A 25,471-nucleotide genomic window follows, 5' to 3' on the forward strand; every position below is an offset into this window, starting at 1 on the left:
TTGGCCCACTGGGTAGGACCAGGAAACGCCAGTCCCTTTGCCTGTCCCTCTGTTGACCCGTGGTAATTCAGGTGGGTACAAGCAGAATGTCTTAGGAAATACATTTGAAGTTGGAAATAAACATACAACTTAGGCGTTAGCAGTCCTTGCACACCAAATGTCTCTTAAACTGCAGATTTTTTGGCCATGAGATTCCTTGCCCTCCCCACCCCTGTGCTGGTTTAGTCCATTGTTCAGCAGAGCCCTGGAATCTGCACATTTAACCAGCCTCCTAGCGGGTTCTGAGGCAGTTCCATGGACCAGACTGAGAAACACTGCCTCCTTCATCCATTGCAAAGCACTTCTGCAGACCTACCGTGTGCTGGGTGCTTCTCTGGGCCCTGGGCATATAGTGGCAGGCAGGCTCCTGTTAGTGATGGGGTGGAGCAGTGAGCAGATACGCATAACACAAGGTGGTGATTGCAAGTGTGGTGAAGAAACAGGCAGCAGAGTAAGGAGTGTGCGGAGTGCTGTGTTTTATTTGGTCGCCGGGACAGGTCTTTGAGGAGGTGACATTTGAATATAGCCCTAGAAGAAGTGAAGGAACAAGACAGGAGGAGATCTGAGGGAAAAACATCCCAGATACAAGAACGCAAGGGCAGAGGGTCTGAGATGAAAGCCCACTTGCCTGACTGTTCAAGGAACACCACTGCGTTAGGATTTAGAGCTAATGCTGCTAAACATAAATTATAAGACCGGTGCCCCCTCCTTGCTGTGTGTGAGTGTTATCCTCCCCTGATGAGCCTGGGTCCAGGAGACAGGAAAGGGCATTGCCTAGCACAGTGAGGCCTCCGTCTTTTTGCTGATAGACCATCTAAAATACTCTGAGAATTCCTGGATGGTCATCTTCCTTGTCAGCTGACTTGACTTTATTGCTCATCATGGTGGCCCAGAACAGCACAGCTTACCACTTCTCAGAAGTTTGGGAACCCGGAATACACAGGCTGTGTTCTTTTCTGATTCTTTGGAAAGAATCAGGGATCCTTATGTGTGACACAAGATGTTAGACGTCTTGAAACACGTCCTTTGCGTGTTTCATTGTGAATGTCTGTGGATGTGCATGTTTGGGCTCCCTGACCCCTAAGGGAAGTTCCTCCTACCTGTTTTCAGATCATAAGAGCAGGTTTTGTGTGAGGAGCTGCTGATTTCTGTTCTGTTTTGTTCCACGTCGAGTGTAAGAGGCAGGTGTGATGCCTCTGGGAACGGGGAAGCTCCTTGGGCGTTACCATGTGAGCGCCACAAGGATGGGGCCACTTCTGTCTTGTTGACTTTCTCCTGTCTCTCTTGAGTTTGGCACAGTAAATTAAGTCATAAGTTGAGGGTGGGAATTAAAAGAGAGGGGACCTGAACACAGATGCTGGGGGTATACCTGGATATCGGGCAGGAGAAGGAAAAGGAACAGACAGAGAAGATGCTGACGTGAGGATGCCATGGTGCCTCAGGCTGCCAAGAGAAGGGCGTGATCGGAGAGGGCAAGGGCAGTCAGCTGGATTGGTGCAGAGGCAGCACTGAGCGGAGCCAGTGGCATCTGGCCTGTTGTGACTCTTGGGTGATCTTAGCTACTGCAGGAAGAGAGAGTGGGTGAAGGGGGCAGGCTGTTACGGGATAAGGATCAGATGGAAGGTGAAATGTGAGGTTATTCTAGGCGAGCCGTTGAGAATGTACCGCATTGCACTGAGAGAGAGGTACAGAATAATGGGTTTTCTTTTTTTTTTTTTAAATACTAAGATCAGTCATTGGGTTCAGGTGATGGTAGCTGATCTGTCTGTTATGAAATTTAGGTAATAAATGCCTAAATCCAACATCTCATCAGAGGATACACAGTGATGGTTTTTCCAATTCTATTAGTTCTTCCACATTATTCTTTGAATAGGACTTTGTCCTCATCAGCTATTTGGTTTCCTAGAAATACATTGTGTATACCAAACAAAAAAAACCCAGAATACATGCTTTCCCATTATTTACCAATTTTCAGAATAATGACTTGCGTCTTCAAAGGTATCTAAAGAGGCTTTTTGTTTGTTTGTTTTTTGAAGTATTTTTATGAACTCGTAGATTGCTTACTGTATTTGATGTGTTTCAGTCATGGCTATCATGAAAAAATTTTTTCTATTAATAGTTTTATTGAGGTATAATTGACATACAATAAACTTCACTTACGTAAAGTGTACAGTTTGAGAAAATTGATACATGCATACACCCGTGAGATGGACTCATACCACAATTGGTTTCATTGCGAATCATCCATACTGTTGCTTGTGTCAATGTTATTGCTTTTTGCTGCTGATAATATCCCATTGTGTGGATGTGCCATCTATCCATTTGCCTGTTGATAGATATTTGGGTTGTTTCCAGTTTGTGACTATTACAAATTAAGCTTCTATGAATATTCATATACGTGTCTTTGGGAATATACTTCCGTTTCTCTTGGGTAAATGCCTGGAATTTACCCAGGCATTTAGGAGTGGGATGGCTGGATCATATGGTAAGTATATATGTAACATTTTCAGAAACTGCCAAACTCTACTCCCTAAAGGTTGCACTGTGCTTTTCACCCGCAGTGTCAGAGAGTTCCAGTTGCTCCGTGTCCTCACCAGCACTTGGTGTGAGCAGTCTTTACAGTTTCAGCCGTTCTAATAGGTACAGGGTGGTGTCTCTGTGGTTTTAATTGGCATTTCCCCAGTGACTCAGATATTAGCATCGTTTCACTTGGTTATTCACCATCAGTGAATCTCTGGTGAAATGCCTGTTTAAATGTTCAAATTTTTGCCCATAGTTTTAATGGGTTGTTTGTTTTCTTATTCCTGCGTTTTGAGTTCTTTACTTTGAATATAAATCCTTTCACAGATATGTGATTCACACATATTTTTCCTATGAGCTTATCTTTTCGTTCTTTTAACAATGCCTTTTGAAGTGTGGAGGTTTTTCATCTTGATGAGGCCTTATTTACACTTTTTTTCTTTTATAGATCATGCTTTTGGCATCTTATCTAAAGTCTTCGCCTAACCTAAGAGTGCTAAGATTTTCTCCCATGTTTTCTCTGTAACGTTTATAGTAAGTCTTGAAGTCAGAGTCAACTTTGTTCTTTTTCATCGTTGTTTTGCCTCTTGTAAGTCCTGTACATTTCTGTATGAATCTTAGAATCAATTTGCCAAATTCTACAAAAATGCCTGCTGGAATTTTTTTCTTGGAATTGAGTGGATTCCATATCAATTTGGGAGAAAGGCCATCTTAACAATATTGAGTCTTTTGACCCTTTAACACAGTATATTACTCTATTTATTTACATCTTTAATTTTCTCAGCAGTATTTCATTGTGTTCAGTATGTGGGTCTTGCACTTCTTTTGTCATATTTATCCCAAATATTTAATATATTTTATGCATCTCCTAAGAATAATAGAAGCAACCATTTTTTGTTAGCTTTTGGTTACAGCTCCTATTGTTTCTTTTTAAAGATAATAAGCAAGGATGTCGATTTATTTTTATCACCAGCCTCCACTTTATGGATGGTTTGTAGTTTATGAACTGGTCCCACTGGACACACATTTGAATGGTCTCCAGCTGTTTGCTATGACGGACGGTGTAACGGTGAACAACCCTGTGCCTACGTCATTTTATCTTTTCACCTTCAATTTACCGAATGCTATTAATGGGCCGAGCCCTGCATGACCCACGGGAGACTCAAGAACAAATCTGACTGTCCCAGCTCAGCAGGAGCAGAAGACCCTGCAGCCATCTCGGAGCTGTGCCAAGAATGCATATGCCCGCAGAGCCCAAGGAAGACGGGTTGGGGGGGTGTTGGCGCCTTAAGAGGTGCCTTCTGGAAACTCAGCAGACAGATTTATTCCTCTTTCTCTTTGGCTAGGGCCTGGTGGTCAGAGAGGATATTCTGAGACAGGAGACATCACAGGTGGAGGCAGTTGGCACTAGGACGCCACCCTGCAGATAGGTAACCTGCACGTGGGCACTGAGATTGAGGGAGAGAGCCACAGTGGGTGGGCTGTGGATCTGTGTGTGTTTTAGTACTGCATACACAGAGCATCATCACCCCGCTATCCCACACACACAGGCCTCCACCCGTCCTGTTCCCAGCCTGTTGCAGCCAGGCACGGGTTGCAGTGGGCAGAGCAGAGGTCCTGGAGCCAGGCTGCAGCAGTTTGAATCCTGGCCCGGAGTCTGGGGCCAAGAGAACAGGGAGAATGCTGGTGTCCACTGACCAGGGCTGTACAAAGGACGTGAGCTAATGCAGGCTCAAGCCAACGCCAGGTGCACAGCGGTCGTCACAACGGGGACGGCTGCAGCGTCGGTGTGACGGCTCTTGCTATTGTTATTCCCCCCTAAGCTCCTCCAGTGGGGCTGGAGAGGCAGACTTCTTCCCCTTCCTTTTGCCAGAGGGAGGGGTGGTGTGTGAGCTCAGAGTGGTATATAGTTTGAATGTCAAGGACAGGATCTGCGGACTGGCAGGCAGAGTGGTGAGAATGATTCTAGATGTCATTAGAACTAATGCTCGCACAGTTCTCTCCCACCATGCTCAGCTCTGGTGTGTCCACGTACCTCTGTATGCCCTTCAGCATACACATGTGGCACGCACATGCCAGTGGTTCTCAGTAAGGTGGAGGAGATGACTAAGTGGACCAATAAGCAGTTTTCACCCAGCTCCCTGAGCCTCACTGAGGGCTCTGATGAGCTGGTGGGCAAGGGTGAGCAGCCAAAGAACCCACTAAAAGCCTTGCTGCCTATTTTTGGGACTAGTGACCCACCACTTCCAATGACTTGCTCCTAAGTGGCATCTAATTTCATTAGGCCATGGAAACAGTGACATCACGAGCGCCTGCCTGGTGACCGCCCACACATGGCGAACCACAGGGCGCTCTGAGATTCGTCTTCAGGAACAGGGGAGAAGTCAGGTCCCAAGCAGCAAAAGTTAAAATAGCAAGAGCTGAGGCATTCTGCTATGAAAAGAAATTACAGAAGAAATCCATTAGTCAGAGATTTCCAGTGGCTGTTTCCTTGCTTGGGAGCAGAAGACTGATGCCTGTTTATTTTGGGTGAGGTTATACAGCCATCCCTCACTCTGTAGGCTGGAGGTGGCCTGCACAGTGAATTTCCTGTTAAGTAAACCCTATATCCTCATCAACTTCTAGTTCTGATGTTGATGTGTGTTTTATTCCAAGGCATTTGTTTGATCCTAAAGTGTAATGAAGTTGGAGGCGTGGATCCAACAACTTTTGTTTTTGTCTTTTTGATTCACTTCATTGTTGTTCAGTTGCTAAGTCGTGTCCAACTCTTTGTAACCCCATGGGCTGTGGCACGCCAGGCTCCTCCGTCCCCCACTGTCTCCTGGAGTTTGCTTAAATTCATGTCCATTGAGTCGGTGATGCTATCTAACCATCTCATCCTCTGTCGTCCCCTTCTCCTCCTGCCCGCAATCTTTCCCAGCACGAGGGTCCTTTCCAGTGAGTTGGCTCTTTGCATCAGGTGGCCAAAGGATTGGAGCTTCAGCTTCAGCAACAGTCCTTCCAGTGAATCAGGATTGATTTCCTTTAGGATGGACTGGTTGGATCTTCTTGGCATCCACAGGATTCTTAAGAGTCTTTTCCACTTACTTTTACTGCACCTTTATAAGAAGTCACAAATCTAGGTGGACTTTATTTTTCCCCTGTGGTTTCCTTTGTCCAGATCTCTCCAGGTGTGCTTTCCCAGACACAGGGTAAAAAAGGACAGGGAAAGACTACTTAGTCCAGATTCCTGGTCTCCATAGAGGAGATCAAGGCCATGGCCATGACACCCAGCCAGAGCAGAGGCAACTGGAGGCGTCTCTGTGGAGAGAACCCAGGCCCAGTGGGAAATGAGCTTCCTACTGCCTGTTGCTTTGCCTACAAAAGGGTTTCTCAGCTTCAGCACCATAGACATTGGGGAACTGTATCCTTTGTTGTGGGCTTCCCAGGTGGTGCTAGGGGTAAATAACCCACCTGCCATTGCAGGAGACATAAGAGACATGGGTTTGATCCCTGGGTCGAGAAGATTCCCTGGAGGAGGGCATGGCAACCCACTCCAGTATTCTTGCCTGGAGAATCTCATGCAGAGGAGCCTGGTGGGCTCCAGTTCATGGGGTTGCAAAGAGTCGGACACGACTGAAGCGACTTAGCACTCACGCATGCACATCCTTTGCTGTAGGGGGCCCCCTGTGCGTTGTAGGGCTGTAGGATGCATTAGCAATCCTGGGTTCTCCCCGCTGGGTACCACCCACTCCCCAGGGTGACAACCAAAAATATCTCCAGACATTGCTAAATGTCCCCTGGGGGGCCAAAATTGCGCCTGGTTGAAAGTCACTAGCATATGACATTTCAAGAGCATGAGATAACAAGGATTTCACAAGCTTTTTATTAGCTTCTTTTTGTTTAAAATACTCTTGAGTTTAATTATACTTTAAATTGGGCAAGTCACTCCTTCTTGGAGCTTCTGCTTTCTCTCCTGTAGAATGAATGGGTTGGACACAGTGATCGCAGCACACCCTCTAGACCCCACAGCAGAGCGTGGTGAAGCCATAGGGTTCCCGTGTTTGGGTCCTGTCCCAGCAGGTGACAGATCTAGTCTACCTGGCTCCAGGCACTGCTCCCATTCTCCTGGCACCTAAGCTTACTCTTTCTTAAGTCCAGTCGATTATTTTCTTGCTTTCATTTAAGCCCATTTTGCCTGATTTGTAAGTGAAATTTTCCAAATACAGTCCAAGGAACCCCTGAGGATGTATCCCCACCATCCATTTCATCTTAATCTTATTTGGAGGGCCAGCCAGTGGACCTTATCTTTGTGTAGACTCATCCATTGACTCATTCATTCAGGTCAGTTCCCCAAGGGCCTGCACTGGGCAGAGCTGAGCAGCAAGGAAGCCCTGGTTTTTTCCTGGAGAAACTCACAGACTTGGGGGAGAGCGGGGAAAGAGCATTTTTTTTGTTTTTTTTTTTTTTGTTTTTTTGATAAACATCAAGAATCCATCCTTGGGCTTTCTCCATTTAAGATTAAGCAATTCTAGTTCTTTAATCTTTCTTCCTAAGAAATATTTTCTACCCAAATGGTCCTAGTTATCCCCACATCATTGGGAAAATCAGCAACAATGTAAATTAGGCCTGGATTCAGATCCGCGGTGTGACACTTTATAGACGTGAGAGCTTGGCCAAATCAGCGGCCTGTGACTCTCATCTGTAAAATGGGCTAGCAATCCCCAGCTCACAAGTGGGCTGAGGGAGTTAGATGAGAACATGCCAATCCAGGGCCCAGCATGAGCCCAGCCCATGCGAAGTGGGCAGTAAGCATCCCTTCCCCTCTGCCCCTTTTTCTTTACTCTTTACCCTACATTCTCTTAACAGTGGGTGGCCACAGCTAATCACATCACCGCATCGCCCCAGAGAGGGACCGACTAGTGTGAGCCAGAGAGGACAGTTCACTTCCTGATCTGTCACATGCCTGGGTTCTCACCAGCCTCCCAGTGGCCCATTTTCTTAGTGGCATTCACTGCTGACTCACTTGGCTTGTGGTCAGCTCTGAACCCAGGGTCTTTTTCAGCTCTCTCTTTACCCTGCCACCACTCCCCAGCCTGGGATTTGTGGCATGGGAATGGAATCATTATCAAAGAACATTCTATTTAGTTGACCCATTGCTAGACCGACCGTTTCACCAGGGCAGGGGCCACATCGACTTTGACCACTTTCATTTTCTACCAGCTAGAGCACTGCTGTTCTAGATCTAGTGACATTCACTCAGTTTGTGTCTGACTCTTTGCAACTCCATGGACTATACAGTCCATGGAATTCTCCAGGCCAGAATACTGGAGTGGGTAGCTGTACTCTTTTCCAGGGGATCTTCCCAACCCAGGGATTGAACCCAGGTCTCTTGCATTGCAGCTGGATTCTTTACCAGCTGAGGTACCAGCGAAGTCCAAGAATACTGGAGTGGGTAGCCTGTTCCTTCTCCAGTGGATCTTCCCGACCCAGGAATCAAATCGGGGTCTCCTGCATTGCAGGCAGATTCTTTACCAGCTGAGCTACCTGGGAAGCCCTAGGTACTTAGTTGAACAAATTAATGTATTTTGAACTGTTCCCCGTCTTCCAGGAGATTGCCACCTGCTCTGGGACAGCATCTTTAGAAAAGCAAATAAGTGAAAACTTGAGAGTTTAAGTTGACCAATAAATGAGCTGTAAACTGAGTCCCACAAGCACTGGCAGCGGAAGGACAGTGGCCTGTGAACCCAGACTTGGGTTTGAATTCCAGCTCTGCTAATCGTTAACTTGCTGCCTTTAATTAAGCAAGTTGCTTTTGGCTGAGCCTGTTTTCTTCCTGAAAAAATGAGATATCAGTATCTTAGAGTTATTGAGGATTAAATACAAGTATACATGGGAACCCGCCAGCAAGAGAAGCCAGTGATCTTGGTTTTGTGTCATTCACTCTCTCTGAAGCCCCTCCGCTCTTTGACTGCCACTGCCTCCTATAGTTTGATCCAAGTCTCACCTCTCCTCTTAGACCTTTGTTCACTCAGCCTTTGTCTCCCCTCCCTCCCCCGACAAAGATGGACTCTACCTGACACCCGGCACACTTGTCCAACATTTGTTTAAGCCAGCATGACCAACCATACACGAAGAAAGCAGACTGAGTGGGAGTTTTACATGGAATCGCCCCCTTAAGCATTAAATGTCTTTTTCATTAAACTTTTTTTAACTTTTCATTTTGAAATAATTGCAGAGTTGCAAAAATAATACCAAGACTTCCCATATGCCCTTTACCCAAGCTTCCTTAAATGTTAACATCTTATATAACCAGACCATTTTTGAAACCAGGAAAGCACGCTCCACCATCCTGTTAACTAATCTACAGTTCCTATTCAAGTGCCATCAGTTGTCCCGCTGACGTCCTTTTTCTGACCCAGGACATTCCGTGGGATTTAGCTGTCATGTCTCTTTGGTCTCCGCCTCTGACGGCTCCTTAGTCTTCACTTGCCTCCACGTCCTTGATACTTTAGACAGATGCCGCTGACCAGTCGTTTTGCATTGTGACCTGAGTTTGGATTTGTCTTCTTGTAATTCATCTGCAGTTGTGCATTTTGAGCAAGTTCCCCGCGGGTGGAATGGGGTGCCCTCCCCAGTACGTCATATCAGGAGGCACATGACGTGTCTCCTTGCTGGTGACGCTCATTTTGGTCACTTGATTAAGATGATGTCCGCTGAGTTTCTCCTCTGTCAGCTTACTCTTTTCCCCTCGATGATTAATAAAGATTTTGTGGGGGAGGTACTTAGAAGGTATGTAAGTATCCTGTTCCTCATCAGACTTTTGATCTACTTATTTCTTTACATCTATGTAGATTTGTGGCTTATAGCATTTTACTACTAACATTGCCCCTTCTTTGGCCAGTGGGAGCCCCTTTAAGCTGGCTTCTTTTTTTTTTTTAATTTATTTATTTTAATTGGAGGCTAATTACTTTACAATATTGTAGTGGTTTCTGCCTAAGCTGGCTTCTTGTCCTTTTATTGCATCTCATCATTCTTTCTTGCTTTCTGACATAAGAAGATACTCCCAAGTTCATCTTGCATTTTCCCTATGCAAATCAGCCATTTCTCCAAGGAGCTGATTCCTTTTGGTAAAGAGTGATATTTAGAAACCAAGATTTGAGGGCTTGATGTACTCATTGCTATCTGGCTGTCACTTGTCACTGTTCCTGTACCCTCTCTACAGAATGAGCTAGGAAAAAATATATATGTGATGTGTATTTACACATGAATATCTCTCTGTGTATGCTGAAAACCATGAATTCACATCAATACCTTCATTTCCACTGTGACACTGCAAGGTTTATTCTACATTTTTCTTCATATGTTATGTCCCTTCTCCAGCAGCGAGGCGTCTGGCCCCCGTTGTCCTTACTGTATGTATAAACTTGATCAGCTCCCCTACATGTAACGATCTCCCATCTCTCTCTCTCACCCCTCTCTGGTTCTGACAGTCTGCTCTAGACCACATCCACCTCCTCACCCTGAGTGGCCTCCGACTTCCCATAAAACTCCCAGTTTTTTTTTTTTTTTAGTTCTACCAGTTTATTGCAACCAACCCATCTCCCTCCACCCTCATGCTCAGTCATGTAGCCCCGTGGACTGCAGCCCAGCAGGCTCCTCTGTCTGTGGACTTTTCAGGCAAGAATACTGGAGTGGGTTGCCATTTCCTTCTCCAAAACTTCCAGTTTTGAAATGGTGCCTCATATATTATTTAAACCATGAGGCCCGTTTCTGACTGTGTCCTGGCATTAACTGGACCAGGAAACTGGCTTCTAGGGCCCTCCTGCCTCTCCAGCACACTAGAGCCTGTCCTCTCCTCGGCGTCTGCTCTCGCTGTGATCACTGCCTGGACCGGCACCTGCCCTTTTCTCCCATCCTCCTGCTATGTTCAGACGTCACTTCTTGCAGGAAGCTTCAAGGTCGCCCTGGGTGCCCTCTGTGGGCTCCTCCACCCTGTGATGAAGCACCACTGTGTTCTCTGTCTGTGTCCTCCTTTGTCTCTGCTGCTTAACTGTAGGTGCGCAGAGCCAAGGGCCCGTTCTATCTCCATGTCCCTAGTAGGTGAAGGAGGGGTAGTGCACAGTAGGTATTTGTACGTGTGTGTCAAAGAAGCATTCATAATCATAGCAAATACTCAGAGAGCACTTTTAGATTCCAGGCATGCTCTAAATGCTTCATATTATGCACCAAGTCATTTGGTCCTAATCCCTATGCTGTGAGATGGTTACTATTGTCCCCATTTTGCAGACAAGGAAACTGAGGCACAGAGAGGTTCTGTGAGGCACCCAAGGTCACACAGTCCTAGGGTCACCTTCGAGCCCAGGCAGGCTCACTCCCCAGTACATGCTTTCTCCCCTCTAACCTGCCTCCCAAAGTAAAAGGGGCAGCATTTTCCGAATGAGGGAGGTGATAGTTGAGTCACGTGAGGCCCCCCTCCCTCCTGACCATAGCAGCCCCACTTTTGTGCCCTCTGGGGCCTAAGCACCAGTGACTGGTGGCTGAGCAGGTAGGGGAGAAAGTGATACCTTTCAGCTCTGCAGCCCACAGGAGTTTTTTCTCCCTCTAGGTCTTGGGAAACCAAGCACCTTTCACGTGTAATTAGAGTGAGTGCCCAGGAGTCAAGTATGCGGTCTTAGGCAAGATTTCTAAGTCATTGCAGTGGGATTGGCAGGGCACTAAGCTTGTTTCCCAATCACCCGAGAGAAACCACCCGGAGCCCATCAGCCCTGGGGGATGGAGCAGCCAGCCTCTGCGCGCAGAAGCAGGGAAACCAAGTGCCCGAAGTGTGTTCCCTGGGAGTGCTGCATGTCAGCACCTCCGCAGACGTTTCTTTCCCTTATTCCTCTCGGTAGCTGAGCAGGGTCTCGTGGTAGCAGCCCCATTTTTACAGAAAAGGAAACTGAGGCTAAGAGAGCTGACACCATTTGCTTGACGTCACACAGCAAGGAAGAAGACCAGGCAAGATTTGAAACCAGGACACCTCTGATTCTAGGGCCTGAACTCTTAAAAACAACTGGCCATGTCTACCACCCCCCAGCCCCCGTCTGCTCTGGTGGGATCCCTATGAAAGAAAGGCATGTGCTTGGCCTCTGGGAGTCCCCGGTTCCACCACCCCCCGTCCCCCGTCTGCTCTGGTGGGATCCCTATGAAAGAAAGGCATGTGCTTTGCCTCTGAGAGTCCCCAGTTTCACCACCCCCCAGCCCCCGTCTGCTCTGGTGGGACCCCTATGAAAGAAAGGCATGTGCTTTGCCTCTGGGCAGAAGCCCACGGTTGCGGGAACCAGCGCTGTCAGGAGCTGATGTTGGCCAGGACAGGACTTTCTGTTAACCTCCTGCTTTGGAGTTCAGGAGACTCCACCGCAAGGACCCCACAGGAGCCCGGAAAGAGGGGAGTGGGAACAGGAGAAGGTGGAGGCAGGAAGGGGAAGAGGGGGCGGGGAGCTGACGCCAGGCGAGAAGGCAGCGTCAGAGAACTCAGGAAAGACTGCATTCCCCTGTTCCCTTGGCGTCAGCACTCGGGCTCAGTTCACTCCCCCGATGCTCAGTTCACTCCCCAGACGCTTGCTGAGGACATGCTGTGCCCCAGGCCCAGGCGAGAGGCCGGGGGTGCAGCTGGGATGACACCTAAGGAGTCCCGGCCCTGGTGGAGGACACATTCTGATGGGGGCAAGACCAGCCAGGAGCCATAGGCATCTGAGGGGTCCCGGGCGTCTGCCTCGGGCTGATAAGTTGTGACTAGGGAGGTATGGGGCCAGGGGGGGTCCTTCGGGCCTCTTGGAGGAACTGGTTCTGGGAAGGATGGCCACTGCTGACCTGGGGGGGCCCCCAGCCAGCACTGTTCCCCCCACTGCCTGGCACCTGTGCCCTGCGCCCACCTCACCCCGTCCCCTCTGCTCTCCGCAGGTTTGACATCTACAGGAAGGTGCCCAAGGACCTCACACAGCCGACGTACACCGGCGCCATCAGTGAGTAGCCCCCCCCCGCGTGCCCTCACGCCACCCTCCATACCTGTGCCCATCCACCCCCTGCAGAAACGCTGGGCCAGGGTGGGAGACGGGGAGACAGGCAGAGGGAAGAAAGGACGGGCATCCTGCCGGGCCCTGTGTCTAGTCAGTCCTTCAGTCCAGCCGTGTCCTTGCTGTAACCCCACAAAGCATAGCATCACCTGTTTCTGGAAGGAGACACCAGAAATCATCAAGGGTAGCTGCCCCTGGGAGGGGAAATGGGACCTGAGGGTTGGAGGACGGCCGACTTTTCTCTCCACATCTTTCAGACTATGTGAGTTTTTGATGTAAGGATGTTTCTATCCCATTAAAACAGTAACCATCTCTCACGGATTTGGGTTTCTGACTGCCAGTCTTCACTAAAAGGATCCAGGCTCCCGGGAGAAATGGCTGAGAGCAGGGCTGGGGCAAGAAGTGTACAAAATAAACCTGGACTCCTTGTGCAGGAAAACAAAAAAAGTGCACAGAGGGAAAAAAAGGGTGAGGGCATGTCACCAGGCCCCAGGAGCCAACCCGAAAGAGGGCAAAGCCCAAGCTGCGGCAGTTTGAGTAACACAGTAAATAATGGTATGGACTTCCCTGCTGATCCAGGGGTTAAGAATCTGCCTGCCAATGCAGGGGACACGGGCTCGATGCCTGGTCTGGGATAATTCCGCATGCTACGGAGCAACCAAGCCCATGCACCTCAACTACAGAGCCCGCGAGCCAAAGCTAAAGAGAAGGCACCGCATTGAGAAGCCTTTGCACTGCAACTAGAGAACAGCCACCACTCCCTGCAACAAGAGAAAGCCTGCCTGCAACAGTGAAGACCCAGCATAGCCATAAATAAGTGAAACAAAAATAACAACACTATTGGCTTATTGCCAAAGAATTGAGAAAAAGGTCCATGAGTCTGGAGTGATCTAAATAAATGGGGGAGAAAGGATGGATCTTCCTTATAGAGAAATTCTAAATGATATATATGAATATACCCACTTCCGGGAGGTACAAATCAACTCTCCTCTCCTGGAGTGTGGGCTAGTGACTCGCTATTAAAGAGGACAGAATGGAAAGGAAACGGTGACTATGGTGGAGACATCCAGAGGTGGCCCCGTGACTGAGTGACGAAGGTTAGCATCAGCCAGTGAGAGAGAGGTCAAGTGGATGTCATCCATCCGGCCCCCACCGTGGGGTGTGATGGGAGGAGCACCTCACCTCCGTGGGATCTTCCCCCCAAAGCACAACCCGGTGCAGTCATGGGAAAGCAGCAGACCCCCACCCCCAACCCAGCCTGGGGGACCCTCTGCAGGACACCTGGCCAGCACCCTTCAAAAGTGGCAAGGTCTTGAAAACCAAGAAGAGACTTGAGGAACCATCACAGATTGGAGACTAAGGACACAATGACGAGTGGCAAAATGGGATCCCAGGCCTGGTCCTGGAACAGAAAATGGGCCCCAGAGGGGAAATTAGCGATCTAATAAATCTGTAGCTTAGTCAGCAGTTGTAGTGTTAATTTCTTCAATTTGACCAATATACCAGTGTTATATAAGGTGTTAACAAAGGGGAAGCTGAGTGAAGAGTGTATGGGAACTGTCCGTGCTATTTTTGTGTTCTATTATTATTCCGCGATAAAGTTTATTTTAAATAAAAACAAACCAAAAGCAGCTTGCAAGCAGGAATGCTCTACCCACATTTTCCCAATGAGAAAATGGACTCAGAGAAGTGAAGCGACTTGTCTGAAGTTTCACAGCTTGCAAGAGGTGGGCCTCCCTGAACCTGCCCTCGCCTCTCCAGCACTTGGTGTGGGAGAAGAACCCTCCCCATGGCCAGCCCCCTGAGCAGGGCCCTGGATCAGGGCAGTCGGACAAGAGTCCACTGCTGCCTCCCAGAGCAGGCTGCTGTCAGGTCAGGGATGACCCTGGGAACTCCCTGCAGCCCGGCCAGCCCTGCCAAGCTCTCCCTCCCTCCAGCTTCAGTCATCCAAGCTCCAGGTGCCTTCTGGAGCCTGGACCTCCACATGCCTGGAGAAGAGGACAGAGCAGCCTGGCAGCAGGCTTCAGGTCTGGCAGAGCTGGGTTCATTCTCCTGTTTAGCAGCTGGGTGACCTTGGGAAAGTCGGTGCACCTCTCTGAGCCTCAGTTTTCTGATCTGGGGATTAAATGTGATCACACCTGTCGAGCGTAGGACACATGCCAAACCCTCCAAGCTCGGACCACACGCCTCTTCTCATTACTGTCCTCCTGGAGCCCGCGGTCCATGAGGATCAGCGACTGCAGGAGCTGTGGCACTTTGTGCCTTGATCCCCAAGGAAAAGGTATTTGAGGAACATGAAGAAAGGGGCTTGTTCATCTGTCCATTCAATGAATTTATGAACCTTGGTCACAAAATTCCAATGAGGTTTCCTGTCTTCGTCCTACAACCATCCAAGAGCCCAGACCATTTCTTTGCAGGCTCTGCAGTCCTCTCCCTTGTCAAATATGTTTAACAATCAGGTCTGTGTCCTAGAATTTAAAAAAAAACATTCAGGCTTTGAAATAACTGCGTCATCATTTTACCTGCTCTCTGTAGGCGGAGCGTGCCAGGCACACCATCGCTCCCTGCCCCTTTCCAGCTGATGTCCCGCACACCTTTCAGACCAGCATGTAGATGGCCACCACGGGCCTCTTTCCAGTTGTGTTGTGTTCCATCGTCCAGCCGCCCCACAGTTTACGTAACCAGCCTCCTGAGGCTGGGCGTTCTGATCCCAGCTTATTGCTATTGCAGACAGCCTTGTCCATATGTTTTTGTATCCTTGTATGGTTATTTCTGTAAGGTAACCTTCCTAGAAGAGGAATTACTGGGTCATAGGACATGTGCATTGTAAAATGTAGAAGGTACTGCCAAATGACCCTCCGGGGACATGGTCTGCTTTGCAGGCTCGAGCACAGTGTGCAAGAGGGCAAGTTCCCTTGCACAAAAGGAAAGGCGTGAGCATGGGAAGCCAGCCCTTACCGACCATTTAGTGAACAAATATTTATCCACCAGGTCTGAGGCCGGGCCCTGTGCCAAGTCCTGGGACCACGTTGATGAATGGGCTTCGGTCATTGTCCTTGAAGAGCGCATGGCTGAGCAGGAGGGCAGGCACAGAAACACACCATTTCCTGACGTCACCCTTAGTGCTATTAATAACCGAAGGAAGCAGCAAGGGTGTTGGAGACTCAGAGGTCGAGGTTTGAATTTTGCCTCCTGCACTGAGGTGGCCGTGTGGCCTTGGACAAACCCCTCGACTTGCCAGCGTCTGGGGTCTTGGGTCCAGGGCCCCCTTTGCTGGTTCCACCGGCCTCCCAGGAGTGAAAGTGGGGTCACATTCCTACTGTCCCATGCCCGAGTCAGTTTCAGAAGAAGTCTGGAGTCAGCGTGCCTGAGCATCTTGCTCAAACATGGATTGAAAAACCCTTCAGTATCGGAAGGCGTTTTTGGTGGAAATGCTTCCTACCTGTCTTCACGTTTCTCATTCATTCACTCACTGACTCAGATGTTTATTTCCTGCCTTCTCTGAGCCAGGTGCTCTGCTAAGCCCTGAGGCCCCAGCGGTGCTGAGCTGTTGTCTGGCCCCCAGTCTGGAAACAGTGTAGGAACAGTGGACCCGCAGCCTGGGCTGCTGGACGCTGCGACTCCGCTGAACAAACGCTGCGCTCACGCCGCTGCTGGGTCCACACCTGTGCCATCTGCAGGCTTGGGACAAGGAAGGCAGCTAGAAAATTCAGATTTGTCTCAGTTGGCATTGACCTTCAAAATCACCTCCTAAGTCTGTGCCTGTTCATCCTTATAGCAACCGATTGTCTTCTGGGGCTTGAAGGTGGGATGGGAGGGGTGAAAATGACTGAAACGTGAGTCAGAAAAGGTGTGAGATTGCAGGTAGAGGGTGCTTTGCCCAGCTGGCTGTTTTTTTGATTTTGTTTTTTTTTAATCAGGAGGCATCATAGCTGCAGTGGCTTATTTGCAGGTAAGAAGGGGGAGGCTGTGAGTCTGGGAAATTTGGATTGCCAGCCAGTCTTCTGCAGTGGATTTGTTCAGCAGCTGGAGAAGACATTTGACATTAATTTCTATGCCATGAGAACAAGCCACATGGCCACTCTGTATAAACTGATGTAACTCCTGCCTGGACATAGGTTGCTGCATGAGCAAAGCATGTGGACATTGTTCTCTTTGCTTAGAGGAAAAACTCCTCTGCTCGTGGCAGGACACAAGACCGTAGGGGCAGTACCTCTGGGCAGGGGGCTCTGGGTCGGGAGTGAGAAGGAGACTTGCATGGTATGCCTTTTTATGCAGATTGATGATTTTTCTTATCATTTAGAGTAGAACCCTTAAACCCTGCTCATACAGCTTTTCTCAGTTTGGAAGAACGGGGGAGCCCTCCAGCGGGCCCCTGTCTGGGTGTGGGTTTGGAGGCTTGGTGGGGACTCTGGAGCGTCCCTGTGCCATCCTTCTCTTGGGCTCTGAGATCTCAGGGTCCTTTTCTTAGGGCATTGGCTCCAGAATGGTCAAGTTTCAGCCCCCCACCCAGTGTGTTCTGGGGTCAGACCCTTCCCTTCTATGAGCTTTCATTTCTACACCCTCCACGAGGGCTTGTGCCCTCTGCCACACGGCAGCGTGACGTGATCTGTATCTATGAACGTTCCCACAACAGGGCATGCGTTAGGTGCCCCTCAGACACTTGTTCTCCGCCTTCTTCCCTCCGAACACGTCTTTGCTTGTTCGTTTTACCATGAACAGGTGATGCAGGAATAATGCTGCTGCTGCTGCTGAACACCTGGCTTCAGCATCCGTCAGGATGGCCTAGTCCACCCGGTGCTGGCTGTCGAGAATGCAGCCGAATCAGTAGGTGGGACTGACTGAGAACTTTTTTCTTTGTGGGAAACTAAGGGTCAACCCATTTGCTGCTTCCTGAAAGCAGCAAACCCACCAGGGTCTCCCTGATGACAATCCTAAAATGAGCTAATGCTTGCACCGTTATTACCTGTCAGGCACCGTTTCAAGCCCAGTGTCTGTGCTGTGGAAACTCTCAAGCAGTCCCGTAAGGCAGGCGTCACTATTGGTGCCGTTTTGCAGATGCAGAAACAAGCAGAGAGAGGTTAATTAGCTTACCCAGAGACACACAGCATGTGAGTAGCAGGGACACGCCTCTATTATATACCCAGATGAGGTGCGCTGAGCCCGTGTTCTGTATTTTGGGGGCTGGCTTCCTGTCTACCACAAAGCCTGTTATCACCTTCTATGTACCCAGTCCCAGGCCAGACGCTGGGGTTGTGGAGTTTTTGCCTTCCGGGTTATCCAGCTAGTGAAAGGCAGGGCTGCAGATAATCAATAACATGTGGAAGGTGTTCAAATGGAGGCTGGTAGCACAGAAGAAAGAGGGACCGGTTCCACCTCTAAGGCCTGGAGGAGCTTCCCACCAGAAGGGACATTTGAGTTGGGCCTCAACCTGGGAGGATGAATAGGGGTTCACCAAGCAGAGATGGTGACCAAGGAGGAGGAGTGAAGATGGGGGGGTGCCTTCCAGATAGAGGATCCTCGCATTTAGGGATCAGCACATGGCCCCGGGGTGGCTGGATAGTTAGATGTTGCGGGTGCTGTCGGGAGATGGGGCTGGAGAAGAATTGACAGCCAGCCCCAGGAGTGCTTGTTATGTCCTGCCCCAAGGAATGACTCCAGGGTCACAAATCCCAGCCTCGCCAGGGGCCAGGCAGGCAAGACAAATATGAGTGACGTGGGATGACCCTGGAGCTCCGTTCCACTCGCTGTGTTTCAGACTTATAGGACCGTCAGTCCCTCCCACGGAGAGCCTTCTCTGGAAGCGTGGCAGGAATAATGCTGGGTGTCCTCAGTTCTCATCTCTGATGGGGACTCGGGCACGTTGATGAGTCCACAGCAGGTGGGGAGAGATGGCAGTGGACACCCTGCCTCAGCCTTGGAATCTGGGTGGCAGGAGGGAATGCTGAGGCCTGAGGCAAACTGGTGAGCTCAGGCCACCCCCTCGTGGAAGCAGGGCTTGATTGTTCTGGAGCAGCCAGAAATCTGGACTGTAATGTGGCATCTGCACATTGGTTGATGTCGATTCCAGGGTTTTCTCTTTTTTTGTGTTCATTTTGGCTGCCCTGGGTCTTCATTGGGGCGCACAGGCTTTCTCCTGTTACAGTGTGTGGGCTTGGTTTCCCCACATCATGTGGGGTCTTAGATCCTGGACCAGCTATCGAACCTGCGCCCCTGCATTGGAGGGTGGATTCTTCACCACTGAACCACCAGGGAAGTCCCTCCAAGTGTTAACATATATACCCACCGAGCGAAACAGAACACATCTGTGGGCCATTGATGCAGATGTCATTTTGTGACTGATGTCTATGTTAAAATGTTCCTGTGGGGAGAAGCTGGGCTGGCCCCTCCGAGGACTGGCACTGGTCCTTGGCCCGTAGGAAACCAGGCTGCACAGCAGGAAGGAAGCGGCGGGTGAGGAAGGAGGTGTCGTCCGTTGCCCCCCACCTCTCTCATGACTGCCTGGCCCATCTCTCCACTCCCACCCATCCCCCTCCATGGAAAAATTGTCTTCTGTGAAATCAGTCACTGGCGCCGGAATGGTTCCGGGCCGCTGCCTCGAAGGATCTGACCAAACCTGGGGCTCTGTCCGCACGGGCAGGTCAGATCAGCCAGAGGTGGTCTCCCTTTGTGGGAGTGAGGCTGCTTCACGTGCAGGCCAAGAGGTGGAAGGGGCTTTTGGGGGGGTCCGTCTGAGGGCAGGGGGCCAGCCTCCTCCTGTCAGTGCCCACCACCCCTTAACTGGGCGTCTGTGTCGTTTCTTTCAGTCTCTGTCTGCTGCTGCCTCTTCATCCTCTTCCTCTTCCTCTCGGAGCTCACTGGATTCATAACGACAGAAATGTAAGTTATATCCCCCCCTGGGTGGGCCATTCCAGAGGTTCCGGGGACCCCAGACAAGAAGAGGGCGGGGTTTGACAGAGGAGAGAAACCTCCGAACCTTCCGCCTCCCAGTTTCAAAGCCTGCGGCATCAGTTCCTCCTCTGTTTGCTAAAGGGTTTTAAAGCTAGAGCTAAAACTAACGTCGCTTTGTTGAAGCCGAAGAGAAAACTTTGGTTGCCTTCTGGGGTCCGGATGGCGCCTCCTGGGTCCGCAGAGGAGCAGAAATCATTTGCTCATGTTTGCCGTCTCTGTGTTTGGCCAGTGGGCTTTTTTCCCTCTGAGTCATCACAGGGTCATTTGATGTTAGAGCTGGAAGAATTCAGAGGAAAAAAAGAGGGCAGCTTTCTACCCAAGTGGAGGCGAGGTTCTGACATCAGAGGGCAGCCCCTGCACCACGTCCCCTCCCTGTCCTGAGCCCACACTGGGTGAGGAGTCCGCGTGGGCTTCCTGGCAGAGATTGACGCATTCTGAATGCATCCTGGATTCCTAGAATCATCTGTTGTCTAGATAACCCAGTAAATCCTCTGGGGCCTGTATAACATCGAATGCCACTGGAATTATTCAGTCAGGGCCTCATCAGATGCCCCTCCAAGATGAATTAGACCCAGAAGCTTCCTGCCTTCACCTCTGTCTTCCAGACCTCTTCATTTCCATGTTTACAACCCTGAAAGTCATCACGGGGCTGGGCTGTGGCCACCCACTCCCCTGTCCAACACTGGAATTCTTTTTCACTCATGGAATTTCTTGGTTTCCTGTGCCTCTCCGTCAGCCACAAGACAATAGGAAGCAGGAAGCGTAGCTGTGCAGCCATGCCGCCTTTCATCTTCAGACGGCCCTGGGACGCAGTTGTCCCCTCTTTACAGAGGAGGAAACTGAGGCTCAGAGAGGCGGGGGGCCCTGCCCACGGTCCTGCCTCTCCCCCACCCAGCCACCACAATTCGCTTCTGAAAATAGCTTTCTGTCCTCCTCTGACATGGGAGACTTTGTCTTCCTTATTCCTTGGATCCTGTTTGTAGCCCTGATGATACCAAAGCCCACATGGAGCAGTAGAAAGAACACTGGACAAGGCCTTGGGAGATCCAGGGTCAGGCCTCTGCCCAGTTACTACCTGCTCTGTGACCTTGGACAAGGTGCCACCCCTCTCTGGGTCCCAGTGTTGCTGGCCAAACAAGGGAGGGTACACCAGAATCAAGGCACCTTTCCAGGTCTGAGGAGGTTTGTCTGCTTCCTAAGACACAACCCCTTGACCAGGCAAGGGTCAGACAGAGGACTTTGTTCCCCCCAGAATGGACTCTCTCCTAGTCAAGTACACACATTTGGGTCACTGGATATTTCACAGGTCTTCGCATCGTGATTTGGAGGTAGAAGCAGGGAGAGCAGCCATAAATTGAGACCTGCTGGCGTTACTAAGGACCTACTGTGTGCCAGGCACCTGGTGGTCTCTCCCAGGCACACCCCACTCCCTAGGAGGGGGGCTTCTGTGCAGACTACTCATGTTCTAGATGAGGTGAGAAGGGATCCCCACGTGGCAGCTACGAGGAGGGAGCCCTGACCATGTCCCAGGTGCCAGGTGCAAGGCTTTACGTATATTCCAGGCAGGGACACTGGCAAGTGCAAAGGCCCCGAGGCAGGAGTTACCCAGTGTATGTATAGAGAGCTGGGGTGGATAGAGCAAAGCGAGCAAACAGGGAGAGCAGAGCGTGGAGCCGGTGGCCGCTGCGCGCTGCCGTAGGTTCGTGCGGATCACCCTTGGTCCTGACCCCAGAAGTCTGGGGTCAGGTCTGCCTGACTCACTCCTGTGCTGCATGCTCAAGAGGAGCCAAAGATGCAGGCACTGACACAGACGGTCAGCAGGCAAAAAAAATGGAATGTGTCGGGCAGTGGTAGGGCTCTGAAGAAAAAGCAGGATGGGAGATAAGGAAGGTATGTGGTGTTTTGTGAGATTTTAACAAGATTATTTACCTACAAGGACCTTAACATAGAGCCTTATATACTTTAATATCACTTCAGACCTTTATTCATTTCATATTTCTTCCCTGTGTAACAGTAAAAAGCAGTGTGTGTAACGAGTGCTCTTGTGAGTGTTCGTTTCTTTGTCCTTTCCTGAGTTAAGAAGGGGCCTCCCTCGCCTTCTGCCAAAGTCCTGAGGGGCAGTTCCTTCAGCTGATCGTCCGCTTCGCCCATAGTGAGGCAGGGCGCCGAGGGAGCACCCAGCAGGTGCGTTTGAATGTCAGAGCCGGTGACAGCGGCAGGAGGAGCCTGCGGCCGCGTGCCAGCCGGCCAGCTTGCCCGCTTACCAGGGCGGGGCCCACGCCTTCCCCAGGAGCATGGTGTGTCCCCGCTGCTCTGGCCCGTTCCCCTTTCCAGGACGTCCTCTTCTTGGCTCCTGGGGGCATTCTGGACACTCTGGCCCCACCACCTTCCTGGAGAGGAAGAAACTTGAGGGGTGCAGGGCAGAATCCAAACACAGGGGCCGTTCACTGGGTGCTTGCCTTGTGTCCGGCTCTGGGCTGATGAGCACTTCCCTGCGGGGAGAGAGGGAGGGCAAGGGGGTGAGAGGAGAGGCCTGTGGGGCCAGAGGCTCCGTCCATGATGATGCAGTTACCTTGATGCCTCCTTTCTCTCTGCGGCCTCGTGACCAAGGAGCAGGAGCTGCCTAGAGGGCGTCCTCAGGGGCGAGGACTCCACGGAACATTCCAGAGGAGTAGGAGTTGTGCCTCGGGGTCCTTCCTCTCTCAGAAGCTTCTCTGATCACCCCTGGCCCCCAGGAAGCGCTGCTGGTCCAGGAAGGACTGTGGGTCACAGTTCTTTTCCTTTTCGGGATGGCTGGCCCTCCCTGGCAGTTTGGTGACTACCGTGGATCGGTCTCCCCCCCCCCCCCACCGTGAAATTGTAACCCGAGGAGATGAGGTCACCGCTGGTGGATCAACATCGCTCCAGCACTGGGCTGTGGTTCTCAGTGACGTAAGAGGCTATTCTGACCCAGCCCGGTGAGAGGGAGACCTGTTTGTCCGCGTGGTTGGACTTTGACCCGGCCGTTAATTATCCATGGGAAAGTGGCCCTGCAGGGTGCCGGGAGGCTCCGTGTTCGCAGGGGAATGGCACCCCATCCTCAGAGGACATTGCCACAGTACATTCCGGCCTTTGACTGCCCAGGCTCTGGCTCTTCTCCGTTATTAACTTGATGAGGATTTATAATTAAAAATATGGTCACTGGATCTCTCCACTGATCGTTTATAGCTTAATACAACTCATTGTACTTTCCAGTTTTGATTTATAGCGGGTGACCATGTGCTGGCCACCTACGTCAGCACTTTACAATGCTCGTCTCTTAATGGTCGCAGAACCCCTGGTGCCAGGCACTGCTGTTGGCATCAGCCTGACTTTATAGCTGGGGAAACTGAGGCACCAGGAGGCTAAAACCACAGCGAGGTTGGTTAGTGAGCCATCTGAGCAAGAATCAGGCCTAGGCCTGTCTGAGGGCAAAGCCTAGACTTGGTACCAGGCCCCCCTATCCTGCCCTTTCCTGTTCAGAGCATTTTGGAGCCCCAAGGACAAGGGAACTCCTGTTTTCTGGTAGGAGTAGTTCCCTGAGAGACTTGGATGCACCATTCTAGGGGGAGGGGGCTGCACAGGCAGGAGGCCCTTGCCCACCAAGTTGGAGCTTGGGCATTCCCCTGAATTAATTGGGCATTATCCTCACCCACAGGCCCAGAGTGGGGTGGCCAGTAGCTTAGCCAGGAGGAGGGGCTGAATGGCTCCTTAGGAGCCCAGGTTACCCACTCTGAGGTCTGGATTGGGAGCCCAAGCTGGGTAGAGAGCCAAGGTCACCACGTGGAGGAGCAGCGGGAAGCCTGAAGGCTTCTGAGCAGACTGATGGGATCAGGTTCGTGCCTCAGAAAGATCACCTCTTGCAAAGATGGGTGTGGGATGAGGTGACCCTGGAGGCCAAGGCCTGGTGAGGGGAGGCTGGACGATGACCCAGGACAGAGGGGCTGAGGGTCCCAGGGCAGTGGCTGTGGGGAAAGGGGCGGGGGCAGGACTAGGTGGCTGGAAAAAGATGCTTTCTGGACATCCGCCTAGTAGGTCATAGATGGACTCACTTGCCCCTGGAATTGTCAGGATTTCAAACTCGGTCCCAGAAAGCTTGCCTGCATAACCTCATCCCTCTCTTACCACTCCCACCTCAGGCCCTTACCACGAGCCTCACTGCTGTGTAAGTTTCCATTAAATCAAATGATTAAGCATGGAGGTCAGTGACTTTGGGCAGGAATCCGAAGTATTCAAGTACTCTACTAAAAGCAAATAAAATTGCTTTCCGTAGATGTCATCGGACTCATGCCTCAGCCTAGAATTTCAAGGCCCCCTGTTACATTCCACCTACCCTCCCCTGCCTATACCTCCCCAATCCCTCTCTTTCTCTCTCCCTACGTGGCCGCTGCTCACTGACCCCCATGCTGTCTGGCATCCTCCATCTGGAATGTGCCTTACCCCAACAGAGGTCGTGAGCATGCACTTTCTGCTACTGGTTCAGGGAGCCCTTGTCTGGGGTGGGGGCTGGGGGTGGGGAGCAGATGCTGCAGCCCACCAAGGGGTGAAGGGTAGAGATGACAAAGGGAGGGGCACGAAGGGAGTGGACCCCTTACACCTCCATGCCCGGTAGGTGCTTGGGCCAGGGGTGGGGTGAGGTGGGCTGGGCGTCTGGAGTTCATCAGGAAGATGGTGGCCCCTGCATCACAGGCCTCCTGGGAGCCACCTGCCTCTCGGTATTTCACTGATCCTGTCCCATCCAGTGGAATGCGGTGGAAAGAGCATGGCTCTGGGTACCAGTGGCTCCAGCTTCCGATTCTGCGTCTCTGGTTTCCCAGCTGTGTGATCTTGGCCAGTCTTTTATCTGCCTCTGAGCCCAGTTTCATCCTTGTGAAAACAGAACAGTAACTAAATGGTGGTGTGCCATGAGTATTAAACGAACTAATATGTGTGAAAGGCCCCAGCATAGTGCCTGGCACCAGCTGGGTGCCCAGAACTGGGACGTCTCCTTGGATTAGCAAGGCCAGCTTTTGTGTGGGCCTTATAATATACCAGGACTTCCCAGATGTGTCAGTGGTAAAGAATCCACCCACCAGGGTAGGAGATGTGGGTTAGATCCCTGGGTCGGGAAGATCCCCTCGGGTAGGACATGGCAACCCACTCTAGTATTCTTGTCTGGAAAATTTCATAGGCAGAGGGGCCTGGCGGGTTACAGTCCATGGGGTCTGAGAATTGGACCCCACTGAGCGACTGAGCACCACAGAATGTATCAGGGACTGCCAAGCGTCTTGTACACACGTTTATTCCTCACAGCAAGGCTGTTAAGTGGACTCTGCCCCTGTTCCTGGGACTTTGAACTCAGTAAACGTTATGGTAATAACAGTAAGCGTAGCGGACAGTCACTGGGCGTGTATGATTTTCTGAGGTTGTGTCCCCATTTTCCGTCTGGGAAAACAGCAGGTGAAGAAGGGAAAGCCCCCTGTAGGAGGTCAGCCAGCCCGTGGGTGGCAGAGCTAGGAGCTGAACCCGGGAGCCTGGAGGTCTGTCGCGCAGTCTCGCTCTCTTTGCCCGGCAGGGCCTGTGCTTTGTGCTAGCCCCTGAGACACAGAGGAGTGACGCACACCCCTGGCCCAGGGCAGCCCGCAGCTTTGCACCGATCTTCACACACGCCTGTGAAGTCGCTGGAACCACCAGCCCCCTTTCTCCTTTTCTCCCTCCCCTTTCCTTTCTCCTCCTTTTTCTTAAGGTACGTGTGTAACATACAGTGGGCCGATTTCTAGCCTCGGTTGGCCTGTCAGAGTCAGTCCAGCCGGTAGCGGTTAGCTCGGCTGGGCAGGCACCCGTGAGTGGTGCTGGGGGCGGGCCCGCGGCACTGGCAGGCATGGCAGGAGCCCAGGGTCCCTGGAACGTTTTCCCGGGACGTGGAA

At 51.0% G+C, this 25,471-nt stretch overlaps 1 protein-coding gene across 1 annotated transcript in view; it reads left to right on the forward strand.

Moving 5' to 3' along the window:
- The window catches only part of ERGIC1 (endoplasmic reticulum-golgi intermediate compartment 1), a 115,336-nt gene that overhangs the window by 41,248 nt on the left and 48,617 nt on the right, over window positions 1-25,471 (forward strand). The window contains exons 2-3 of the mRNA XM_006058699.4: window positions 12,484-12,545; window positions 19,403-19,475. Coding sequence (XP_006058761.2) covers window positions 12,484-12,545; window positions 19,403-19,475 — 135 coding nt within the window. The remainder of the gene's footprint in view (window positions 1-12,483; window positions 12,546-19,402; window positions 19,476-25,471) is intronic.

The sequence above is a fragment of the Bubalus bubalis genome, chromosome 19 (genome assembly GCF_019923935.1).
Source record: "Bubalus bubalis isolate 160015118507 breed Murrah chromosome 19, NDDB_SH_1, whole genome shotgun sequence".
Taxonomy (NCBI): Eukaryota; Metazoa; Chordata; class Mammalia; order Artiodactyla; family Bovidae; genus Bubalus; species Bubalus bubalis.